General features: G+C 39.0%; 1 protein-coding gene across 4 annotated transcripts in view; it reads right to left on the bottom strand.

Moving 5' to 3' along the window:
- Positions 1 to 23,114, bottom strand: part of ugp2b (UDP-glucose pyrophosphorylase 2b) — a 36,532-nt gene extending 13,418 nt beyond the window's left edge. The window contains exons 1-5 of one of the 4 annotated variants that reach the window (XM_042432875.1): positions 22,849 to 23,114; positions 20,707 to 20,739; positions 18,500 to 18,627; positions 16,166 to 16,273; positions 2,688 to 2,873 (exon numbers count right to left, since the gene is read on the bottom strand). In XM_042432875.1, the coding sequence (XP_042288809.1) occupies positions 2,688 to 2,873; positions 16,166 to 16,273; positions 18,500 to 18,598 (393 nt within the window). In that variant the 5' untranslated portion in view covers positions 18,599 to 18,627; positions 20,707 to 20,739; positions 22,849 to 23,114. Of the gene's footprint in view, positions 1 to 2,687; positions 2,874 to 16,165; positions 16,274 to 18,499; positions 18,628 to 20,706; positions 20,740 to 21,827; positions 22,300 to 22,848 lie in introns of those variants that run through there. The other 3 variants (XM_042432871.1, XM_042432874.1, XM_042432873.1) reach the window with 3 other exon arrangements.
- Between the last annotated feature and the right edge of the window lie 888 nt (positions 23,115 to 24,002).

The raw sequence follows: 24,002 nt of genomic DNA, 5'->3' as shown, positions 1-24,002 counted from the left end.
TTTACTATTACAGAAGACCAGTGAAGCCACTACCAGTGAATGTTTTTGGCATTTTTGCATAAAGAATTACAAAAACAACAACGAAATTACTGCAACTAACTGATTAACAAACCAATAATTTCAACTCTTAATACATAATACAGCCATGAAATTTGAGGGTTTTGGGGTTTTCAGGGTCCTTAAAATCTCACAATTTTTGTGAAAAAACTGAGGACATGACCTCAGTGTCCTCACTGGTAGCTATGGACCTGGTTTCCATTATAAAAGTGCTTCTCTCAGTTCATCTGCTTTTGTGACAGTGTTTGTAGTAAAAGGTTTTTAATGTGGACAGAAGCTTTATAGACTACTTCAAACGAATCTGGAGATCTCTGATATTAAAAAGTGGTCTGTGCCTCTGCATTATTTTAAGATATCCTGATCACAGACTTACATCTAAGCCATAAGCAACAACTTTACAACTGCACTGTTTTTTGTCTAGTTAGAAGACAGTGGACTCGTGAAAGATATGGATTTTCTGCAGCCAGATGGCGCCATTCCAGTAAGCCTGTCCTTTGTCAAATCTTTCCACGTCTGCTCTCAGTGAGAGTGTACAGATCTCTGCACTAAAGTGGTCCAAAGTAAATGCGTCTCTCTGACTGAGGCAGTGTAGTAGCTGAGAGGGGCGTTCACACTCAGGAGATGCGGTTAGGAGTCGGTGAGTGTGTGTGTATGGGATCCATTTTCTCTCTCTCTCTCTCTCTCTCTCTCTCTAAACAGGCTGTTTCAGTCAGGAGGTAATCTGACCAGACCTGAACAGAAAATGGAGAGCAGTGACTCGGACACAGAGAGCAGTGTGTGCTGGGAGGAGAGAAGCGTCCCGTGGGGCTGTTATGAAACACAAACACACACACACACAAATAGCACTCAGCCACACACACATTCCCAACATAAACTCAGTTACACAGTATTACTAATTATTACACCAGCTCTGGCATCACCATCTCACTGACAAACCTGGATAGGTTTCTTACAACTGTCTCAAAATGTTAACCCAACTTTCATCTATATCTAATTATTCATTAGCTGAAATCAATATGAGGACAAAGCTTTCACCTGGTAAAAGCTGCTTGAAGCTGCGATTATTGAATTTATTTATTATACAGTAGATTAATAAAGAACATAAACTAAGTTTGAAACAGCATAAATGACTCAAAGGACTGGTTGTACTGCTGGTGTGGGGAATAAGGGTTTTTTTTTTAATAGGACATGTCATGTCTTGATGTATGATCATGCACAAATAACTGCCGTCGCCCTCCGTATACACTCCTCTCCTCCAGCACACAGTCTTCTCTGTTTCCCTGCCAATCCCGCAGACCTGCCTGCCTGCACACCAACAGATCCTCTTTCACTACAACTCCTCCCCCGACCCCCAAGATATTACACTGGACTCCTTTCAAAAAGACCCTCAAGCTGATTTTCAAGAACGCATGTCTCTCCTCCCGACACCTCAGATACATGAAGCAATAGGGGCTTGTGCCTGGAGGAAGATGCACGTGCAGCATCACAGATAGGAAGGAAAAGACGCTTGTAAATTTTCAGTTCATAAGGTGAGATTAATTTTTTTCCCCTGAATCCTCTGATATTTTTTTTTCTGTACTTTTCTAAGCTCTTCAGTCTAAAAGCAGATTAAGACACACACACTATTTAAACATTGGAGCAAACAACACTACACGGAGCAGATGTTTGCATCACTCCCTGCTCATCTGCCCCACCCATTCTGACATCACAGCCACATCACGAGCGCTGGTGTGACAACGCTCCGCTGCGTACGACCGCACCTCTCAGTGAGGCAACATCTAACTGTCAGTCCTGCTGCCATGCTTAGGCTCCAGTAAGAATGTGACTTATAAATAAAGGCTGTCGACTGTGAGAGAAAAAGAAAAACTTGCAGACTGTGAAGAGTTAAGAAAACCTAAAGCTATTATCCACTGATGGATTTATGGGCTGAGAAAAGAGGTTTTATGACTACTAAAGAAATAAAAAAATAAACATGAATAACCTCATTAAGAAACTTTAAGAGTCAAGAGAAACTCCCAAGAACACACAGAACATGAGACAGTTAGTGTTTGAGCTTCATGGGCGCCTGAAATGATTCATCCTACTTCTTAATGGAACACTTCATTTGGTTCTTACACCTAAATGAAAGAAGCAGTGAGGTTTGGTGACAGAGTTTTGGTGCCTGCAACAAGTCACATCTCTGTGTTGAGTCTATTATTAGCACGTAGCGCCCTGGTGAACAAGTGGTTCAAGAGGGCAGCCACGTAATCGCAATGTCAACGTTTCAAGTGTGGCCAGAGCACTTCGTTGCATGTCACCCCCACATCTCCCCCTTCATTTCCTGTCATTACTCTACAGTCTGCTCTATAAAAACACCTAAAAATGCCTCATCAGCCAACTTGTCTGTCAATTTATTAATTTCTTTTAAATGCATCAAGCCCAAACTTACATTCATTTGATTTTTTTTTGGCACAACAAGCTATAAACACAACATTAGCATATTATCCCTTTATAAAGTCTTATTTCTAGCTACCTGAAGAATCTAAGGGACTATACAAAAACGATTAAGGTGTGGAGTGGGACTGAACCTTATGTTTCATGTTTTAAGAAAGCAAGACCAAGGTCTTATAGTCTGTTATTGATTTCTTTACCTCTATTTGTTGCACCGTGAGGTCCAGGAAGGTGTTCTCATTGCGGACGCTGATCAGGCTCTTGGGGCCCTTGCATCCCATACTGGTGCCCAGGCCTCCGTTCAGTTTCACCACCACAAGTTTGTTCAGGCTGTCAGCTACGCTGTCCGGCAGGCCTCGGGCGGCGATCTTATCGTAGGGCTGGATCTGGAGGAGAAGAAAAAAGAGAGACAGATGGAGGGTCAGAGAAAACAGCAGCAACAGCAATGACTTTACAGTTCTTGTAATTTTGACTCTAATGCCTCAATCCCATCAGGCACAGCTGTTCTGTCCTCTGCACGATTTCATACCCCACCAGGAGCGTTTCAGAGGAAGCGTACCCGGAGAGGAAACCAGGGACCAAGGCAGTCATGGCAGCAGTGGTCTCATAACATCTTGTGATTTTCCACTTCCAAGATGAACCTCTCGTTGTCTAATGTGACAAATATCCTCTGACCGGTTTCCTTCTGGACTGGTGCCACCGGTCATAACATATGTTGATGTAATGATGTGATATACGATTGGGAGCCTGCACAGGCTGTTATATTTTAAAAATTGACCAGATGCTCTATGCAGCATGTCTGGTGGGATCACAAGCATTCACTAGAGTGGCTGCGGTCAGCAGTCACGGCCGGAACGCAACGCAGATGCGCCCGGTGGGATCAAGCCACTCTGTCTCTGTACCAAACATCCCAGAGAACACCTGTGAATCAATGGAGTTTGTGATAATTTTATGTATTTTTCTTGGATTTGACTGATTTTACTGCTTATTGAAAACAAATTGGTGATGTTTTTTGCCTGTGCTTTGAGTGTGGGCTGATTAATTAGTGAAGAGGAGGAGATGGAGCAGTGTAATAGGCTGAATTGACATGGAAATGTGAAAATGTCACACGATGTTAATTTGTTCTGTTGCAAAGGGCTTTTTTTTGTAACAAGAAAAGAAATGCTACATGCATAAAAAAAACTTAAGACACAAGCACATAACATGCTTATTTTTTTGTGAATGGTGCTGATAACAGTAATTACAATGACTTAATGCACAACACAGCTGGTTCCAAATGTCTGCAGCACTGCTGTTGACGAGGCAGCAAAAAATCATTGGAGTACAGTGAACTGTGTGTGTGTGTGTGTGTGTGTGTGTGAAGCCACATTACTGGGTCAATAATCCAGCTCTCACATCAGCGTATTCACACATCATTTATTGACTTCCTTCATTCTCTCCCTCAGAGCAGAAAGCGAAGGGGGGATAAGAAAGAGGATGTGACTCTAAAATTACAAAACCTTTAATTTGTGAGGCAAAAATTCACAAGAATTTTCTAATTTAAATTGAAGATGCTGCAAGATCCGTTTTCAGCAGAGCACGTACTTCTTCCCCACTGGTGTCGTGTTTCTCCCCGAGTTTCATCCAGCCTGAATTCATTTTATTCTTTCACAAAGAATTTTTAAAACCAAGTTAAAAAAACCTGTGAGTAATGTGCAGAAGCATCCAGGGATACCACAATCCTAACCAGATGTTACAACAGCTTTTTGTTGTTAGGGTGTGAGTGAGCGTGTCAGTGTTTGAGTCTAGCTCCATGTGAGTTTGCCTGCATACTTAAAATAAAATGAATGAGTAAGAGCTGTGACTATTAGATGATGTGTACGTGTGTGTGTGTGTGTAAGGATATCAAAAGGCCGGGGGTCATACTGTGTCCTTTCCTGCTGAAAGCACTGAGTCACCAATCAGTGACAGCTGACACAAAGCAGACCTCCTGATGGAAGCAGACGGCCTCTCCTCTGGTGTCTCTGGTGTCCCCTCCCCCCCACCCTTCTCTATACCCTCACCTCACCCCACCTCGAGGATGAAGTTACAAATACAACAGACAACCTCGACACAGCTGTCGCTCACACTCTGTCCCTCACGTAGACGGAAAGCTGTTGTCTTGGAGGACAAAAAAATATTTTTCAGAGTCTAAAGTTGCTAAATGTGTTAACTGACTTGCAGGATAACTGTGCAGACAGATTATAAACACTCACTGTTTTATATTACAGTGTTGATTGATAAAACTCTCTGCAGGTATTGGAAACTTCGAAAAGGTTTGGGAGAAATTCAAGGGGGGAAAATGTGAGAGATAGGTCACTGGTGTGTGTGTGTGTGTAGTTATGTGGAGCGAAATGTGTTTTTCATCTGGGATCCCCATCCTAGCCCTGTACCCCCAGAGGGAAACAGCATCCACTCCCAGATGTTCATTTCCCCTTTCTGGACAATACAGATGGGCACTTTTTTTTTTTCTTTCCTGCTCTGTGTGTGTGTGTGTGTGTGTGTGTGTGTGTGTGTGTGTGTGTGTGTTTGTTGTTCCTAGCTACTCCAACTAACACTCAGTAGCTGGCAGGGACCCTGTCTTTGACCAGACTGCTAGGATAAAACTACTTCTTTTAATTCTAAAGCCATTAGATCTAGAGAAAGATTTTTTCTTGCTTTGACTGACACGTTGCTGTCAGCTGCAGGAGTTAGCACCTGGGAGACATCCAACTGACATTTCATCTACGGCAATAAGCCCAGTGATGGATTTCTGTTTTGGAATGATACAAAGAAATGCCGGCAGGATTTGAAATGTTATACAACTAAAATATGGTTGCATAACATGTTAATCACCTTCAAAGGAGGAGGAAAGACATCTGCATGACTGGAATCAGACTACACTGACTTCAAAAACTATTAACACGGAAGAGTAGTGGAAGGGTTGATGTAACTCAGAGAGTTGCGTAACAAATTATTTAATTTGTTGTTGACCTTACTGCACTGCTTCCCGGATGAGACACTGGTCACTGGTTTGAAGGTTACATATGACTTCTGGTGTATAAATGCACGCTGGATTTCCACTAAAGCTGCCTAATCAAAAGCAACATGCAACTCAAATATCACAAACATCTGCAACGAAAAATCAGAAACACACTCGTACATGTGAGAGAATGATTAATGTCCAAATATGTGAGAGATTTTTAAATCTGCCATGCTGTAGTGGTGGTTAAATAACTGTATACATGCTGTGAGACATTCACTACAACTGACTTATGCTTAGATATATGATGAGAGTGATTTCACAAACTATTTGTGCATTAATGTGGACATTCATGCAGTAATGAGCCAATATCCGTGTTAATATTTTAAAATATCACTCTAACAGCTCTGTGAGGGTTCACATAAGTACAGCAGTGCTTTGAGGTTAATGCAAACATCAGCATGCTCACAGTGACAATGCTGACATGCTGATGTTATCAGGTGATATTTATCAGATTCACCATCTTGGTTTAGCCTGTTAGCATGTAAACATTTGCTATTTAGGCTGATGTCAATGTCATTAGTTATGCAGGTATTTTTAAACCATTGGGCAAGTTGAAACTTTGATCTGATGGTGGTGCTACATGAAATGTCAAAGGATCACCGAAGTGGATAGAATTTATCCTCAAAGGACCTTGAATATATATACAAATTTTCATGGCAATCTATCAAATAGCCTAGTTGTCAAAATATTTCACTCAAACCTCGGGCTGCAATGATTGATCTGCTGACTATTGTCTTGATGAACTAACCTTAACCCTTTGTCTATAAAGAAAGAGTCAAATTTCCCAACCAAAGATATTCAATTTACTATCATGTATGACAAATAACAGCATTAAGTAATCACATCTGAGGAGCTGAGACCAGAGAATTCTTTGCACTTTTGAAAAAAATTACTCAAACAATTCTTCGATTATCAAAATAGTTGCAGCTCTACTGAAAACCATAAATGTAAACCTCTTGATGGTGCAATCCATCCAATACTCTGTAACATATATTTCAGTCTGGACCAAAGTAGTGGACTGAATGACAAACAGACAGACATTGGTATCCATAGAGCTACGCCGCGGTTGCGGTTAAGAACAGAAGCTTTTAATAATTTAAGAGAAAATCCTCCTGACATGTAAATCTCATATATTATTACATATAGAAACTGCCGCGTCTGCATTCTTCCATCCTTTCCATCATTCTAGTTGTTTCGCTTTTGAAAAAAACAAAAACGAAAAAAAAAACATAAAACTTTCCTTAGGCGCACAAAACTGCAGCACAGTATCACAATGCAGGAAATTGTCTCTACCTCTATCACAGTTCTTACATACCACACACACACACACACACACATACACACACACAGACATAAACACAATATGACCTTTTAAAAGCTCTCACTGCTGCGTGCCTTTAACTCTTTTGTCTGACATTCCAGCATTTTTTCTTACAGCTTGTATGCGATGAGGCTTCCAGTCCTCGACCCAAGGACAAGAGTGGTGCAGAGCTTAGTCACCCTTCACTATAGAAACTGAACACTGCTGCTGTATGTGCAGCCTTGGGAAGCTATAATAAACTACACTGTCATTTAAAATGCATGTTCACATGGCATTTTGCTTTCTATGTGTGAAGAGATTTGTCTGATGTAATGCAGGACAGTCAAAATCTTGACTGACTTTGCATGTTGAGGCTTTGCAAACCCATCTGCATTGGATGTTATGATAGTAGCATTGGTTGGTGTATGCAGGCTAACTGTGCAGTTATGCAAAATGAAACCAAACCGGCAAGCTGCAACGTTCTTTATTTTCAAATGTTTCCATCTTTTATTTGTCTTTGTTCTGTGCCGCCTATTCAGAGCAGACTATCTGTAATCCAAGTATTGTTTGGTGCATGTCTTAACTAAAAGCCATCACTTGTTGATGTAAAAGACTTGCAAAAGTGAAACAGCTTCATGCTACATTTCATATCACTCAATCTTGTTCAAGTCTCAGCACCTTGAAGATGTTTCTGTATCATCTGTCAGAAGTCAAACATTTGTCTATTCTTAGCTGAGTCTCGCATTTCCACGAAGCCTCAAATACACAATAATGTCAGTATCTCTCAAACCCACCTGAAGACAGTCTCTCAAATACCAGTGACGATCATTTTTATATTTTACAGCGACTTTATTTTCTTGTCACTCATGGTTTTCATCCTGAAAAGCAGCTGTCCAGTTTTTCAAAAGGTAGGCTCTGATCTTGAACCATTTCCAACCCAATTGGACAGTTTGGTGTTTCACTAACACCAACAGGCTACAGTGCTAAGTGCCTTGACAGTATTTTAGCAGTTACAGGAGAAGTTTTACTATGTCAGCTGTGTGTAAACAGTATTTTGGGCAGGTCTTCATTTACAGCAATGTGAAGATCTCTCAGGTTATTACAGGTGTAAGAGAAGTCATGACTGTGACTTTCAGAGCAGGTAAATCCAGTGCCTCTTTCTAACTGGCTGAGTCAGATCTGCATCTTTAAAATACCTGTCACACACTCCTTTTTTTACCTGCTATTATACTACTAACAATGACGTCTGTTAAAACAGTAACATTCCTGTCATTGTCAGCTCATGAGTCGGTCAGCGTGCGGCATACTGAATGAACTGCATACAAAAATAGTGTCGAGAGAACATAATAAATTGTTTAGATCATTATTTGAAAACAGAAAAACTAAATATTTCACAAGGAAACAGCAATGTTCCTTTTGACACTTATGATGCCAATTTGTTGTTCAATCAATGTTACTATATGATATGACTGATTAAAACAAAGATAATATTGACTAAGTCAAGGTATAAATTCAACAGAGAAATGTAAGTTACTGTAGGAATATTGCATGTGATGACTGTATGTATTTTTCTAGACATGTTTTTGGTAACAAAAAGTTTTGTGAATGGCTGAACCCTCCTACTGTGTTCGGGTCAAATCTGACCCGATTTCAAGTTCAGATGTGTGAAACATACTTTTAATTTTTTCTTATCTAAACAAGGCTTCATTACATCCTCTACAATCACCTAGTGAATACAATAAAACACGTGTTGATCATTTGTCTTTTTTTTTTTTTTTTTTAAATTAATGCCTATAAAAAAATAAGTTTCATCTGTTTTTTTATGGGTCAAATTTGACCCGGTAGTAATTATGAGTTGTTTATCCAGGGAAATACATAGTAAATGTTGCCAAACCATCATGAATAACAAAAATTACAACAAAACAAAAATAATAGTGATAAAATCTTATAATAATATTGTGTAATAATACTAAAAGTTTCATGCCAAGAAAGCATATCGACTTGAAGTCAATTATAGAGCCGCAGGCAGCAAATAAAGAGCAAGCAAAAAAGCTGTACAGCAGTAAATAGACTGCGGCTTTCTCGTGCTTCATTTCTCACTCTCACCACTTTCACCATCTCACCACTCATCTCATCACGTTGACCTAGGTCACTTTTGGGGACATTACATAGACTTACATTAATTTCCTTGGGACTTACCCTAACCATAACCATAACCGAAACTACCCAAAAATCACATTTTTCCAAATTGGGGACATGGCTTTTGGCCCCGATTGGACAAGCTGTCCCCAGTTAACTGGTCTTTAGTCTTAAATTTGTCCTCGAAAGTGTCACAGACACACACACACACACACACACACACACACACACACACACACACACACACACACACACACACACACTGTTCTCCTGTTCCCCAGCTGTAAAGCAGTATATAGGGTGGGGCTTTCTCATGCTTTATTTCTCACATCTCACTGCAAACCTAGCAGAGCACACACACACACACACACACACACACACACACACACACACACACACACACGCACACACACACACACACACACACACACACACGTAGGCAGGCAGGCACGTACGCATAGCCCTGTAACCACTGAATATAAATTTTATCTCATGGTCTTCTCATATAATCTCTGATGATCTTGCTTTTAATTTGACAAGCTTACATTATTAATTTGTGGTTGACATTGTGGGTGTGTGTGTTGTGCTGTTGTGTGTAGCTTTGTGTTTTGTATAATGTGTCCTGTGTGTTTTTTGCTTTGTACTGTTTGTTATTGTGCTGTTGCTGTGTGCTGAAAATTAGCTTTAAAGCTAACTCTGGCGCATTACATCAAACTAAACTGTTAAAACTGTACATTGTCCCAATAAATACAATATAAAACACACAAACACACACACACACCATGGTGGGATGAAACTTATTGTGAGAAATAATAATGAAAGAATAAAATGTTGTTTTTGGAAATTAAATGTACTTTTCTCCTTTTTTTCATAGGGAAGTATATGCGGTCAATTTTGACCCCTAACACAACAGATGTAACAATAATTGCTCATTTTAACGTATAAGAAAATATAAACAAGTTATTTTGGTAATTATTTTGTTTATCAGATCATGTGATGGTCTTACTTGCCTGTTCTGTTCATCATAAGCAATAAAATAGATAAATTGTGCCTATTTCAAACTATAAACATATGTTAAATTTGGTCTAAGGTACATCAAATATCACAGTAAGTATATATATATATGTTATGCTTATAGATGAATAATAAGTCATTTGACAAAAGAACATTTTACTGGATAATAATTACAGTTTTTTTCAGTGCTTGAAATGAAAATAATAATAACAAATGAAATAATAACAATATTACTGACTTCATTATTTAATAATTGGAGAAGACAGCTCCCCTGTGTCCTTTCACCACTCTTCCTTTCATTTCATTTGTCTGCATGACTTGAAAAATGCCTTTAGATGCCAAAAATATACCAATTAATTATTACTGCGGCAGGTCAGCCTGCCATCTCTACTAGTCTCTGTGGTGGGTGGGCGAGCTGTTTCAAAACTGTCTTTATAGACTAAGAAAGCTAGTGAATCATTAATTTGGTTGGGGGAGATTTTCAATCCAGTGGCTGTCTTTGGCAGTGGTTGTTAAGAAAGTTTAGTTTTCCTTGTGTTCTCCTTTTTCCTTCACTCTCACTCACTGGGATGCTGCCAAAAGATGCCTCTTTACCCTCTTCGCTCTCCCAAAAACACTCTCTCTCATTACCGAGTGTCACTGTCATTTTCTATTTCACTTAATGTTCCCTGTTTTAATACTTCCCAAGCTCTCATCTTCTCTCTGCCTCCATCTCTCTTTTTATGTAAAGCTCGTTTTCTCTATAAAACCTCCTCTTTGTGTGCTTCATCTTTTCCTGGTCCTCTCTTCATATTTAATCTTCTCCATCTCTCTCCATCTGCAGCTTCTGAGTTCATAAACATAAATGAGGCGGCTCAAAACTGGAGAGTGATGCAGTAACTCCGTGCTTGTTACAGACTGAGGAGGGAAAGACAGATGAGGCTTTGTATGTGTGTGTGTGTGTGTGTGTGTGTTTGGTGAAATGGTCCGATGCCAGGCGGGCAACTGAGGAAGGAATGTTCAGTGAAACAGAACCAAACATGGCCAACAAACGACCCACAGCAGCATCCCTGGCACGAAACCTGACTGAACCTGAGATTTTCTTAGAAATACAATTTGGACCAAAAGTTGTATTTCCCAACAGGAGGAGGGAGGGGGGACATCATATTGGGCGACACTCTTGTTTGTTTTAACTGGCAGTGTACATGATTGGTGAATGTCAGGGATTAAAGGTCGGGTTGGTAATCTAGACTCCATCAAACACAAACACTAATCAACTGGAACAGGACTAGAATAACACGTTCTGTAGAGGTGGTTGATAAAATGTACTGATAAAACATCATTATCCCTTGTCAAAACTTTGGACTGTATTTCTTAGGGAAACTTAAGAAGGCAAAATTACCCTCCCTAGTTCTTGTTTACAGAGGAGAAAGAGAAAGCATCCCGCCTGGAGACATCACAAACTGACATGAGATGTGCACGACCCAAGACAGGAAGGCTCCGTAGCGAGTGATTAAAACCGCCCAGAACATCATCGGTACCCGTCTACCGAGCATATTGGTGAGGTGAGGAGCCTCCACAGAGTCCAGAGGATACTAAAAAAAAAACAACACCAACCCCAACCGCAGCCTGTTAACCCTGCTGCCATCTGGCAAGAGATACACAAGTATCCGCTGTCGTACCACCAGACTACAGAGCAGCTTCTTTCCTCAGGCTGTGAAACTCCTCAATTCATCCTCCGCACTCTAATATAAAAGTAGTTTTATTTCTATGACTTATTATTTATTAATCCATTTATATAATTTCTGTTTTTGTGAGCAGCATAAAGAGACTACAAACTATATTTCGTTATGTCTTATGAATGATAATAATAATTACTCATCTATAGTAGAGTATATTAGCAGGTGGCAAGTGGATATTACCTCACAAATGTCTTTATAATAATATTATTTTATATCCAGTGGATCTCTAATAAATATAATTCTGGCAGAAGTGGAGCTTCCCATATATGGGAATCCAAAGCACATGTTTTAAGACACATGACAGTTTTTATATGTGAACTTCTGTCATGTGACATTTAAGAAATGCTCACATATGTAAATCATTTTAAGTCCTTGAAGAATATGAAGGTTCATAAATGACTTTATTGTCAGAGTATGAAAGAGCTGAAACAAATTCATGCAAGCTGGTGCAGAACGTGATCAAAATTAAAACAATCTGCATCCAATCGATACTGGATGACACTAATTTACTAACTTTAGTTGGTATGCATCCTCATTTCCTGATTATAACTCATGCATGAATAGTTAAATCACTTTTTACTACTACCATGAAACTGACAGATTTAATAATCTGACAAGTAATGCTTATAAACACTTTACTGTCCTGACTAAAATTAGCATATCCTAGATCCCAGGCTCTGGTTTTGCTCAAATATGTGATAAAGTGATAATTTTATTGAATATAATGTTTATATTTACATATCCGTTGGCAGAGCACCTGCATATTTTACTGTTTTGTTTAATAGAGCACTAATGTTCACCCTGTTATTGGTGTAATCCACACTTCGCCACTCTTTATTTTATTGTAACATGCTTTTATGTTTTGCAATCGATTCAGAGCTGCAATCTTTTAAAAAATTTCAGTTCTGTTGTGAGTCATACTTTCCACCATCACAACAAAATAAAAAATACATGAAGACAAACCCGCTATTCTGAAAAAAAACAACAAAAAACAACAAGCCACTGTGGTGAAACAGAAAACAAGCAACAAAAAATGATTTACTTCACAATGACTTACTAATGCATTAGGAGATCTGATTTATACATTTTGTGATTTTGTTAAACATTAATTAAGGACATGCACCTTTCTGTGCTTCACGTTATGTACGCTGACATGTTTAGCTGAGACAAAGTTATAGTAGAAAAAGAAGAAAGAACTTGAACAAATACTAAGACACACGTACTTCTGCTAGTCCATTTACTTGCTGGCTATTTTCACGTGCTGCCTCTTGACTACTCGACATTTTGACTGACACAAAACACCCCTATCTGACTTCAAAGATCCTCCCTTGAGACCGAACTGAATGAGACAAGTCTGCACTTCTAACTCTGTTAAACCTTTCAATCCTCTACTTTGAAGCTCACATAAAAACAAAGCAAGTCAGCATTCAGGAAATTGAAGTAGAGAACCGAGAGCATCCCTTGTGACCATCGACTGCGGATGACCTATAACATGTGCTTTTCAGTGAAAGAAAACAAGGAAATCCTGCACAACCAGCTCAAACGAGCACTGATGACTTGGCACTTTGATTGACTTTGTAAGTGAGCGACTAACAAAGCCATCAAAATGAAATTTAGACTCCAGCAGCCTGTCACACTGTGATCTTGATGTGGACAACACGGTCACATGACACTTACCTTGTTGTATCAGCTATAATATTAAATATAACATTTTGTGTACTTTACCTTTTGATATTTATTATTTACTTGCCTGTAATACTGTGTATTTATATTATATGCATGATTGCTGCTTTTACTGAAGGAAAATACTTCTTCCATTACTACCAACAATACTCTTTCATGTCTTGATGGATGGAAACAAGGTGCCGGGGACCGACTTCATTGTTCCACCCGAAAGCAGCAACATCATCATTCATCTTTTTCATTGCCATGTTTGCATTGAAAGGGGCTCTGTGCTCTTATCAGCGCGTATAACGCAACGCATCACAGGACCTGTTAAACTAGAGAGAGAAGGCAAACAAATTGTCCTTTTGTCATCAAGATGCTTTGTTGGTTTTCATTCCTGGTGGCGCACCTCTACCAGGATGCAACAGGCGACTATCAGGCTGACATCATGTGGTCTGATCCCACCATTAGCTAACTTACAGCTAATTATGTCAACTCTAGGAAACCGAGGAAACATTTGGCAAACTTATTATGAAACGAGCCTGAAAGTCACCGCAGCAAATTACTTGAAGGGGACAAACACGTGAAATATATATTGTTATACTGTCAGATGTCTGTGTTAAACAAGTTCCAAAATATGAGGTGAATGTATGTAAAAATGATACCTTCAAGTCAAAAGGTATGTCTGCTCTAAAGTTCAGAAAAGTAGTCACACACTTGTGGCCTAAATACGAAAAAGAACTTAAATGTTTCTACGTTAAAGTACTTTTTCTTTTACGTACATTACTGACCCAAAATAATCCAGATTTCCCAGCCATTGCTCTGGTTGTTTCTTACACAATACACAGTGTGCTAGGTGTTTGAAAAAGTGACAAATACACTGATACTATCACCTTATCTGTCAGTTTACTGCATTTAAATGAACCTGTCATACCTTGACAAGTAAAAGCGATAAAGGCTTCTAACTCTTTAAAAAGTCATTGTTATTGGAGTTTTTTTAGTTCACAATGTCCCAAAAAAAACACTTTTAGACTCTTTAAACAAACCACATGTTAGAGGAATGAAACAATGCCCCATAAACCCAATGAGTGATTCATATTGCATCAATAAAACAGCTGAATGATTTACAGTTTTATCAGAGTCGAGTCAAACCCAGCATTAAGAGATTGGTATGCCACGATAAGAAAAAGACGGCATCTCCCTTCATAAAATGTCACTATCTTATTATGTATAAAAGAAGGTAACTTAAGTAATTACACTGACAAAACAATTAAAATTTCAGAAAACTCTCTCTATTGACTCCACATTAACTTCAGTCTATTATTCTTCTATCATTCAAACTCTAGTGACAAAGAAACCAACATTTGAGAGAAAGTTAAAAGGAAGAGTAGCAACTGACAGATATAAATGACAGGAAACTATCTCACTGTTGACTTGGATATCAGATGATACAGAGAAACATGTTGTCAGTACATGGAGAGAGGTTATAAAAAGGGAGTCGCATTTACACAATTATTGGCACATACTTGGCACATTTTACTTCTGTAAAATTCAATCTGGTTTAAAGTTGTATCTCCAGTTGGGGTATAATGTGTTAGACACATCTATTTCATCCTTAAATACATAGGATATTATGTATTATACATGTAAAACCAGTGGTGTCAAGGATATTTTAGTGTACAAGTGGGGGAAATAAATGAACAGCGAAATAAAATGTGTGGCAGAAAAGACTTGTTCAAAAGTATCAAAACTTTTTTTTTTTTTAAATGAACAGATTCTGTTTGGTGTCATATTCTTTTTTATGTCTCTGATGTCTTCAAGCTGGATACCGTTTCATGACAGACAGCTCGTCATGATGACTGACAGGTGTTGGGATGAGAGTTTGATCATCTGAGGCTGAGACTAAGAACACGCTACTGACTTTTACTGACTGAAAAAACTGCATATGGTGGCTTTCATTTTCAGTTTCAACCTGCTTGGATCCACCTGTCGTCACAAAGGACAATAGATCCTTTTCATGGCTGACGTTGTGATTTCACAACAGGAAAAAGCAGAACATTTACAATGGCTCAGTTCCATTAGGTTTCCCTGAAAGTTGTGTCAGTGAGTGGGTGGATATTCACAATACAAGATGCCTGGAAATGGCTCGCCTAAATGAAACGCATCTTTGCCTGCGTTGATAAGTCTAAATGTCATCCGTGAAAAGGGTCCTTTAAGGTAACGGTGCATATGTTCAATGAAATGTTATAACTGCCCGGGTCAGGTCATGGGAGTCCAATGGGAGTTAAGATGCAACTTTTTCTGACCAATCAAATACATGCAAGCACACTTTCCAGGGTGATGACCTTCTAATAAGAACAGTGTCAATCTACTGTTTCTCTCTCAATCGTTGAGAATAAGGATGAAAAATGACTGTGGTTGTGATAACTCTCCACAGTTTGAAACTCTGTCTTGTAGTATTATAAACTACTGTGCAGTGTCTTGGCATCTGATGGTTAAAACTCATGGTTGTATTACTCAAACTGGACTTCCTGGATCGTATTTCATCATTTTGTCTGACTCTGTGGCAACAACACGCCTCCACCAGTGCAGCTCCTTGGTAAATTATTTCCGTTTCATGTATTCATTATTGCTTTCTGGCTAAATCCTCTTAATTTTCTAAACAACAGTCATTAATTAGATATAGAATCATGAAGGGTATGGACAGAGTAGGGATGTTACAAAACACTTCATTTTCTCTTCTCTGTACTTAGATACAAGCACATGCTCACTCAGACACATATTAACGACACTTACCGAGTCTTCTGGAGGTCTTTGTATCTTGATCCACTCTACTGATGGCCCTTTCACCTGCAGAAATCTGTGGAAAAGATTCTTGAAGCCCTCAAAGTCTTTCTTGGACACCTGAAAAACACAAAGATTGATTTTATACATAACAAGGCAGGCTGAGGTTTCCAAAGGTTCAAGTCACAAACGCAGTTCTGCACAACCGCAACACTAATTCACTTGTCCAGAAAGATGAAAAATGTAGTAACTGCTTCACAAAGTGCACCATCATCCAGGAGGTTTCTCTAATTGAGGGGAGTTGAACAAACTGCCAGAAAAGCTGTACCGCTGATAGAGTGGACACCTCACTTGTATTTTTCAAAATTAGGATAAATGAAGATCATTTTTGCCATCAGTGATTCCCACTGTGGTTCTCAATCACGAAACGGAAAAATCTGACTTATCCTCCCTGGCACTTATTTCTCATTCCTTCCACTGCACTTTATTACTCCTCACCTTGACAGCAGTTACTTTTAATGCAGTTAAGGGATCAAGGAACTGGAACTTTTATTGTTCCTACACAGTCAGCTGATAGTTTCAAATATAAAATATGGGTCTGATCATCTGTAATTACACCGTGACATGAGAGGTTTAACCATCTCTTACGGCAGCCACCTATTATAATGATGTCACTGGTAATTAAACCTTTGTTCACCTGTGACAATTATCATTCCCAAGTACAGATATTATGTGTTTCTGACGTGTATGTGACACATATTGTACATACCACGCAATAAAATCTTAGTACTTAAAGCACCAAGAGAGAGAACATTGTTACTCATTCAGCTGATGTACATGCGTTTAACTGTCTTATGAACGTGATCGTAATGCATGATGTGATGTAGAACCTTGTTAATATGTTTACTGACAAACATTTGGTCATTTTAAATGAGATGTTCTGTCTGTCTTTCTATGCAATCCTGCAGTCCTCCTTCCAAACTTTTATGTTGTTTTATTAGCTTTGAGATGAGATGATTTTTATAAACCATTTCGGTGTTTTATTTTGAAAATCTTGCCTCCATAAATTAGTGATGTGCAATTCTTGCAACTGGGTTTGTGTGTTATTAGTTGTTTTTTTAATATACTTACATAAAATAAGACAAAAAAAGAGGCCAAACACTTTCATTTCAACTGTGTTAGTAAAAAGAACAATCTGTTCCTGGAGGGTAGGCTAAAATAAATAACCATGTAAGCAGCCTGTCACTGGTCTGCTTTCCATTTGCATCTCTTTACACAGTGACAGTGATGTATAACCGTTGTTCACTGCAGCAGCCGCTGGTTATAAGGATGCCATTGGTAATGATACAAGTACCCTTTTTTGACCTTTGACAACTTCAAAACAAATTTCAACTGTGTTAGTAACAATCTATTCCTGGAGGCTCGGCCAAATAAATAACCACGTAAGCAGTCTGTCACTGGCCTGCTTTACATTGACATTTGTATCTGTTTACACTGGAACGCTGCCCAGTTCAGCCAGTGTGTAACTATGAAAGTGTTTGTTCTCCGTACATCTGTGTATGCACGTAATTGCACATGAACATTTTGCTTGCGTAACTGTTAGTGCTTACTGTGTATACAAAAGCTTTTTTTTTATGTGAACAAACCTGACAGAAAACACATATGAAGAACAGTGTTGGGCTTGCATGTGTGTGCCTGACTGTCCCTTCTGATCATTTTTCAGTGTATCATTCCACCTTCTGTGATTGCTGGCGGTTTAAACACGCCTGGATAATGTCTGAGAGGCAACTGCCAAACGCTGTGTGTTTCTACGTGTGTGTGTGTTCAGTCAAGCCATATTTAGTGACAGCTTAGTCTCAAGGTCTGTGATTGTTTTATATCAAAAGGAAACTAAAAAGGCAACAGATTAAATAGCAGCTTTTTTGTTTCTGCTATTTAGGACAGGGGTTTTAGATTTCCATCTTAGCTTTTGATTCATCTACTGCTGTGGCTTGAAAAAGTGCACGCTCTCCAACAACACAATTAATTCTGGGCGAGCTGAACAGATTTACAGGGTCTCAGTTGGGCTGGAACTCTCTAATGACGCATTATATTATGATTTAGGCTGATAAAATGAGTGAGTGTTTGCGTAAAAAACCTCGCCTTCTGCAATTTTATTACGTATCCACATGTATGTGTGTGTGTGTCTGGAAGCATGTACTGTAGGTGGGACCCCGTTGGCACTGTGGCACACAGTATGCGTCACTTTTGTGTTTTCCCAGTGTTCGTCTGTGACCCCACCACCCCTCTAAATCACAACCAGATGGTCGGAGAGAAAGAGGAGCGAGGGAGAGAGAGTTAGAGTACCTCTTTCTCTGCCCCTGTGGCAGTGTCCAGCAGTTTCTCCAGCTCAGTGTGCATGGAGCTCTCCAGCTGCTGCCGCATCATTTCCTGGAACTGAGCCATCCCTCCGTTGGCTACTCCTTTACTCAGACCTGGACAGGCAACATTGTAGAGATAGAGGAAGATAGAGTTTAATACTGCAATACAGTTGTTTTCTAACATAGAAATTATTCCCAGGTTTATTCATTTTATGAACTCAACCCATTAGTGTTAGCTTTGTCTGCCATTGAACAAAAATATGAAAGTGATTTCTGTATGTTGGAGAATATTATAGCTACTGAAGGTCAATAGCTATTCCTCTATGTTTTAAGCCACAAATAATATGTAATTCTCATCATTGGAAGAAAAACTCTCAACTGAAATAAATATATGATGATACAAGAGGGTGGATTTCTATAATCAACAGTGACAGATCTGAGCTTTATATATGGATTCCTGGCATCACCTTTTATCCTCTTATCACAGGTAACAACGCCCTCACGATTGGCTTTTGCGCAACACTTGGACCACGTGTCAAGTTTGAAAACACAGATAAGCATTCAAATCTGGAAAACAGGGGTTTGTGACATTAATTATTGACGTGTATTTCAGAGGCACATATGAGTTTCTTAAGATGAGCGTGAGGATAGCCTACATATGTGAAAGTGATCGTCGCGATATATCGGGTCCATAGAAACGGCGAAGATATTTTTGAGGTTGTTGAGAATGAGTGTCGCCATTATATAGTGTGTCCGCAAGTTCATTTTCCAACAGTAAAACGTCCCACTCAACACATATCTTGGTTACAATCCTTTAATGACTTAACTTATGGAATCCTTATTTGTAATGATTGTTTGTGCTGCGTGTTTATGTTATTAAAGTGTATAAATCTCAAATATCGATATCGACCTCAGAAATCCAGTGTTGGTCAACCTCTGGCAAAAACGAAAACCTCAGAACTTCACTAGCTTTGTAATTACTGCAGTACAGCTGCGCCAACGTGACTGGTAAAGTGACCAATTAAACAGCTTTGTTTTAATTACTTAAGTACTGTAATTATACCTGTAAACTCATTCCGATTGTCCTGATCAAGTTCAAAAGTATGGAAGACAGTTTGGGTGTGATAAAACATTTCCAAAAAAAATGTGACCATATTAACCTGTTGAGCCAGCTCTGGTTTCTGAGCTGTGTGAGATTAGTGGTTTGGTTTGTTCATTGGCGTGAAATCAAAAATAGGATTTAAAAAAGGCAAAGCTAAGTCATAATACGGCTAAAAAAAGATGCCATCAGAGCCGAGAGCTGTACGTGCAGCTGCCCTTGAGAAGACAAACATTGAAGCTCATGGTATGAAAATACATTTATAATATAATTAATATTAAAGACATAACAAGGGCTGAATGATATGAACCAAAACACATACACTTTTTATGACTCAGTAGCTTGATACGGACCATTTGCTGCTATTATTTTAAAAAAAGAAGAGTATTTCGGGAGAGAGTAAACAGGAGAGGGAGGGAGTGATAGACCTTGAGAGTGCAGTGCGGTGCTCTCTATTTGAGATGTTAAAGATTCCTGCCAGCCTGTCTTTCGGCATCTTTCTCATTGGGTGGCAGAGTAGCACAGTGAGCAACCCTGAGTAACGTCACGAAGACAGAATAACTCAATGCTCCTGGCATAAAGTCAGAAAAACGACAACAGGAATCAAACCTTTCTGGTAAAATAAGACAAGACAGATCCCATGACACCATAGATCGCCAAAGGCGGTAGAAGGAAATGAGAAGGATTTGCAGCATACCAGCGTTACAAAGATTTTACCATCCCTGGTTAGGCTTTTGTTAATGTAATATTTTACTTTTTCTCATAAAGGACAGATGAATCCCTGGTGCCGGCCAACTGCTGTGACTGTGGTTAGTCTTGGGATGCAAGTAGCTTTTCCGTTATGATTAATGGTTAACACTTTCAAAGCTAAACTACTCCAGTTAATCAAATAATTGTTTAAATGGACTGTGTAAATATGACTTCCCACAGTTCATTTAGTGATTCTCTAAAGAGCAAGCTAAACGTCTGAAGCTGCACCCATAAGATTTGCGATTTTTACCTGACTGATGATCAAAATAACAGTCAGGCAAGTGATTGTTTGATCAAATCAAGTGATTTGCTAGGTAGGTCTGTCACTTTGAAAGTTAACCAACCATCATCTGGAAGTCCTCTTCTCTTCAAAAGACCTTAAAGCAATAGAAAAAAGGGTGTGGAGAATTTGTTAATGTTAATGATCGGCAACCGTGCCCAAAAATACAGCTGTCATTATGTTATGCTGTCATTAAATGGCTGAGTGCTGAGTGGACGGCAGTAACATGTCAGCTACTGGCAGGCTGGATGTTTAGCTTATTTAAACCACAACTTCACCTGAGAGCCACCTGACTGCCGTCCAACGCTTTTCAAAATAGTTGTTGTTGAATTTATCACACGTTTTTACATATAATTTGAAAAGTGGAGTGTGGAGCTCCTTTATTTTTCAGTTTATTAACCCTCTCCAAAGCATTCAAGAGTCTAGAGCTGTCAGAGCTGCCGACTATTACATTAATCACAAATTATTTTGATAATCGATTAATCGTTTTGAGTCATTTTTTAAGAATAAAATGCCCTCATTCTCTGATTCCAGCTTCTCTTCTGGTGAATATTATCTGGTTTCTTTAGTCTTCTATGATAGTAAACTAAATATTTTTGGGACAAGACATTTGAGGACGTCACCTTGTGCTTTGGGAAACAGTGATTGTCATTTTTCACCATATTCTGACATTTTATGTGCCAATCAACTATCGATTAATCAAGAAAATAAATCGGCAGATTAGTCGATAATGAAAATAATTGTTAGTTGCAGCCTTACAAGAGACACAGTTTGTGGTTGGCAAAGAAGAATGGTCATGTGGTGTTATGAAGGATAATGTAAAGAAAACTATAATGAGCATTCTATGACTCTCGAGTCTCAGATATCAGAGCTTTCATCCTTTACATGAGGGCATCTATCACCGCTTCAAACTTTACCAGAAATAAAACAGAGCATGTGGTGGATTATACAGCGTCTTAAATCCCTAATAGTTAATTGACAGCCAGTGCCAGGCATTTTTAAATGCTTGGAAGGTAGGAATACCAAATTAAGAAATGTAGTTTGCTTTGGAAAGTGATTTTTAAATGGGGAAAAGCACAGGTATGGTTCTTCAAATCCACCTGGGGTCATAGCCTAACTGTAGGTAATTAATTCCCCTTCAGCCTTATTACATCAAAAGTTGAATACCCCCAAAACACTACTCACCTTCTACATAAAGTGCCATGTTTCAGCTGCCAAGTAGAGATCAGTTCAGCACATACGCTTAAATAACAAGATAAATCCCAAACACAGCAAACAGAAACGTTTCAAGTTAAATATTCCAGGGAGCATTCACCATTAAAAAAAACAAAACAAAACAAAAATTAAGTCTCATTGACCAAACATCCCGTTAATTAATTTTAAAAAAAGTTTCCTTGAGGTATCCTATAAGACAACTGGTCCTTCATTCAGACGTGAACAACCCTTCAAGTCCATTCACTACTGGAGCTGTAGAGGATAGGACATCCTGTCTTGCCTCATGTACTCATAAAAAAACAGAGCAAAACAAGGACACATTCATCCGATCACACTTATCTCTCTGGACAGAAGCCAAATGTCGTCCCTGAACATGAAGCTGGGTCGGATCTAGCAGGGTCTTTTATTGCTTGCAGTTTTCCAGCCCCAATACAGTAATCCACGTCACAACTCCTGGCTGTGACTCCCAACCTCTGGTTAGGTTTTTCTTTTTTTTTTCTTTTTTTTTTTTTGCCTCGCCCCCCTTTGGATTAATTTTATGACCTTATTGCTACTGAGCTTTTTCGGCCTCTTGTACACAAGAGTCCACTCATATTACCAACCAACAAACCCCTGGTTAATTATTAACCGGTGAGATGCACACTTACTCCATCCGCATGACCTGCCTGACAGGGAACTTCACAGGATATAGGCTGCGGAAATGAGATAATGATGGATGGGTATAAAAGGACGGTGTGTTCTCAATAATCAGTGGATAATAACGCTGCCTACAGTGTACAGACATAGAGACACATAAACGCATCAGGCTAACGTCGGTACCGTGAACGCCACACGGAGAAACACGACCGTTTACAGTAAAACCCCCCCAGTTGGGCTACGTATTAGCTAACCTGAGGTACTGTGTTACCTCGACACCTCTCGGTTGAAACTACTGGGTTATGTCAAGAGGCAAAGTGGTAAAATGTACACATATTTAAAGTCATTTTCTTACTGTGTGGCTGTAGGATGCTGGCGGAAGAAAAGTCGATGGGGTCGGCCTGGTCCAGCGGGTCTAAATGGACCACAGCGCAGAGAAGACACCAATATTGTATTTTGTTTTTTGAAACGGACTTTTACCTCAACACACCGAGCGTCTGTTTCCCTTTGACATTACTGAATAAAAATCAAAAAAGGCTTTTAAAAAAACACTAAATAACTTAAGAAAAAAGGTGATTAGTTTTACAACATAGTGTCATTCCGAATTGGAACGTTGCAGGAGGATGGCAGCCAATGAAAAGCCTTTTTAACCGTGACGTAGCATTTGAACACCAATAGATTTCTGCTACGTGCGACAGGAACATTATTCGATGGGGGAACAGATTTCGACAAAACACCAGGTTGAAAAAAGCTAAAAAATAGACCCATATACTCTACTACTACTGTTTGTATTTGTGTAATACTAATCTTTTGAGGTACGCCCTTATATTGTAATGAGTATTATCAAACAGGCTGTGCAGCATTCAACATTCCTCTAAATACACCAGATTTACCCCATTAATGTTGGAGTAGTTTTGGTAGATTTGTCCTTATTAATGACTGATTGTTTTTATCAACAATTGCAAGTCATGAATTTTAACTAATTACAGAAGTTACATAATCTTTCCTTCTGTTGCTGGTATGCAACAGAAAAATTAGGACACACTGCCCCTATCTGGTGAAACTGTGACATTGCGCTTGTACTGTACAGTGTTTTACTCACATTACAGGACAGGTTCACAATTTTCCAAGTCTGTCTTAACCTGACAATTGTTTGGTGCCCAAATGAACATTGAAATAGTGATTTCTTACTGTAATCATTCCTCCTGTTCATACTGGCCATTGAAAGATCCCTTTGTAATGTATTTAAAATGTAAATGACAGGGGCCAAATCCACTCCTTCTGTGCAAAAATGTATTCAAAAGTTTATCTGAAGCTAATATGAAGCTTCCAAACTAGTCACACCAAGTAGATATCTTTCAATGTTACAGTGTTTTTAGTGCCAAAGTCCCTCTTGTTATTTTAAGACAGACTTGAAAAATTGTGAACCTGTCCTTTAACTGTGCAAATACCTCTCACTGGGGCTGGGCAAAACAGAGATATATGAATTATTTAAAGCCCCACTCCACT

This window comes from Thunnus maccoyii, chromosome 14, assembly GCF_910596095.1.
Source record: "Thunnus maccoyii chromosome 14, fThuMac1.1, whole genome shotgun sequence".
Classification (NCBI taxonomy): domain Eukaryota; kingdom Metazoa; phylum Chordata; class Actinopteri; order Scombriformes; family Scombridae; genus Thunnus; species Thunnus maccoyii.
This window is presented reverse-complemented; position numbering and strand designations above follow the sequence as displayed.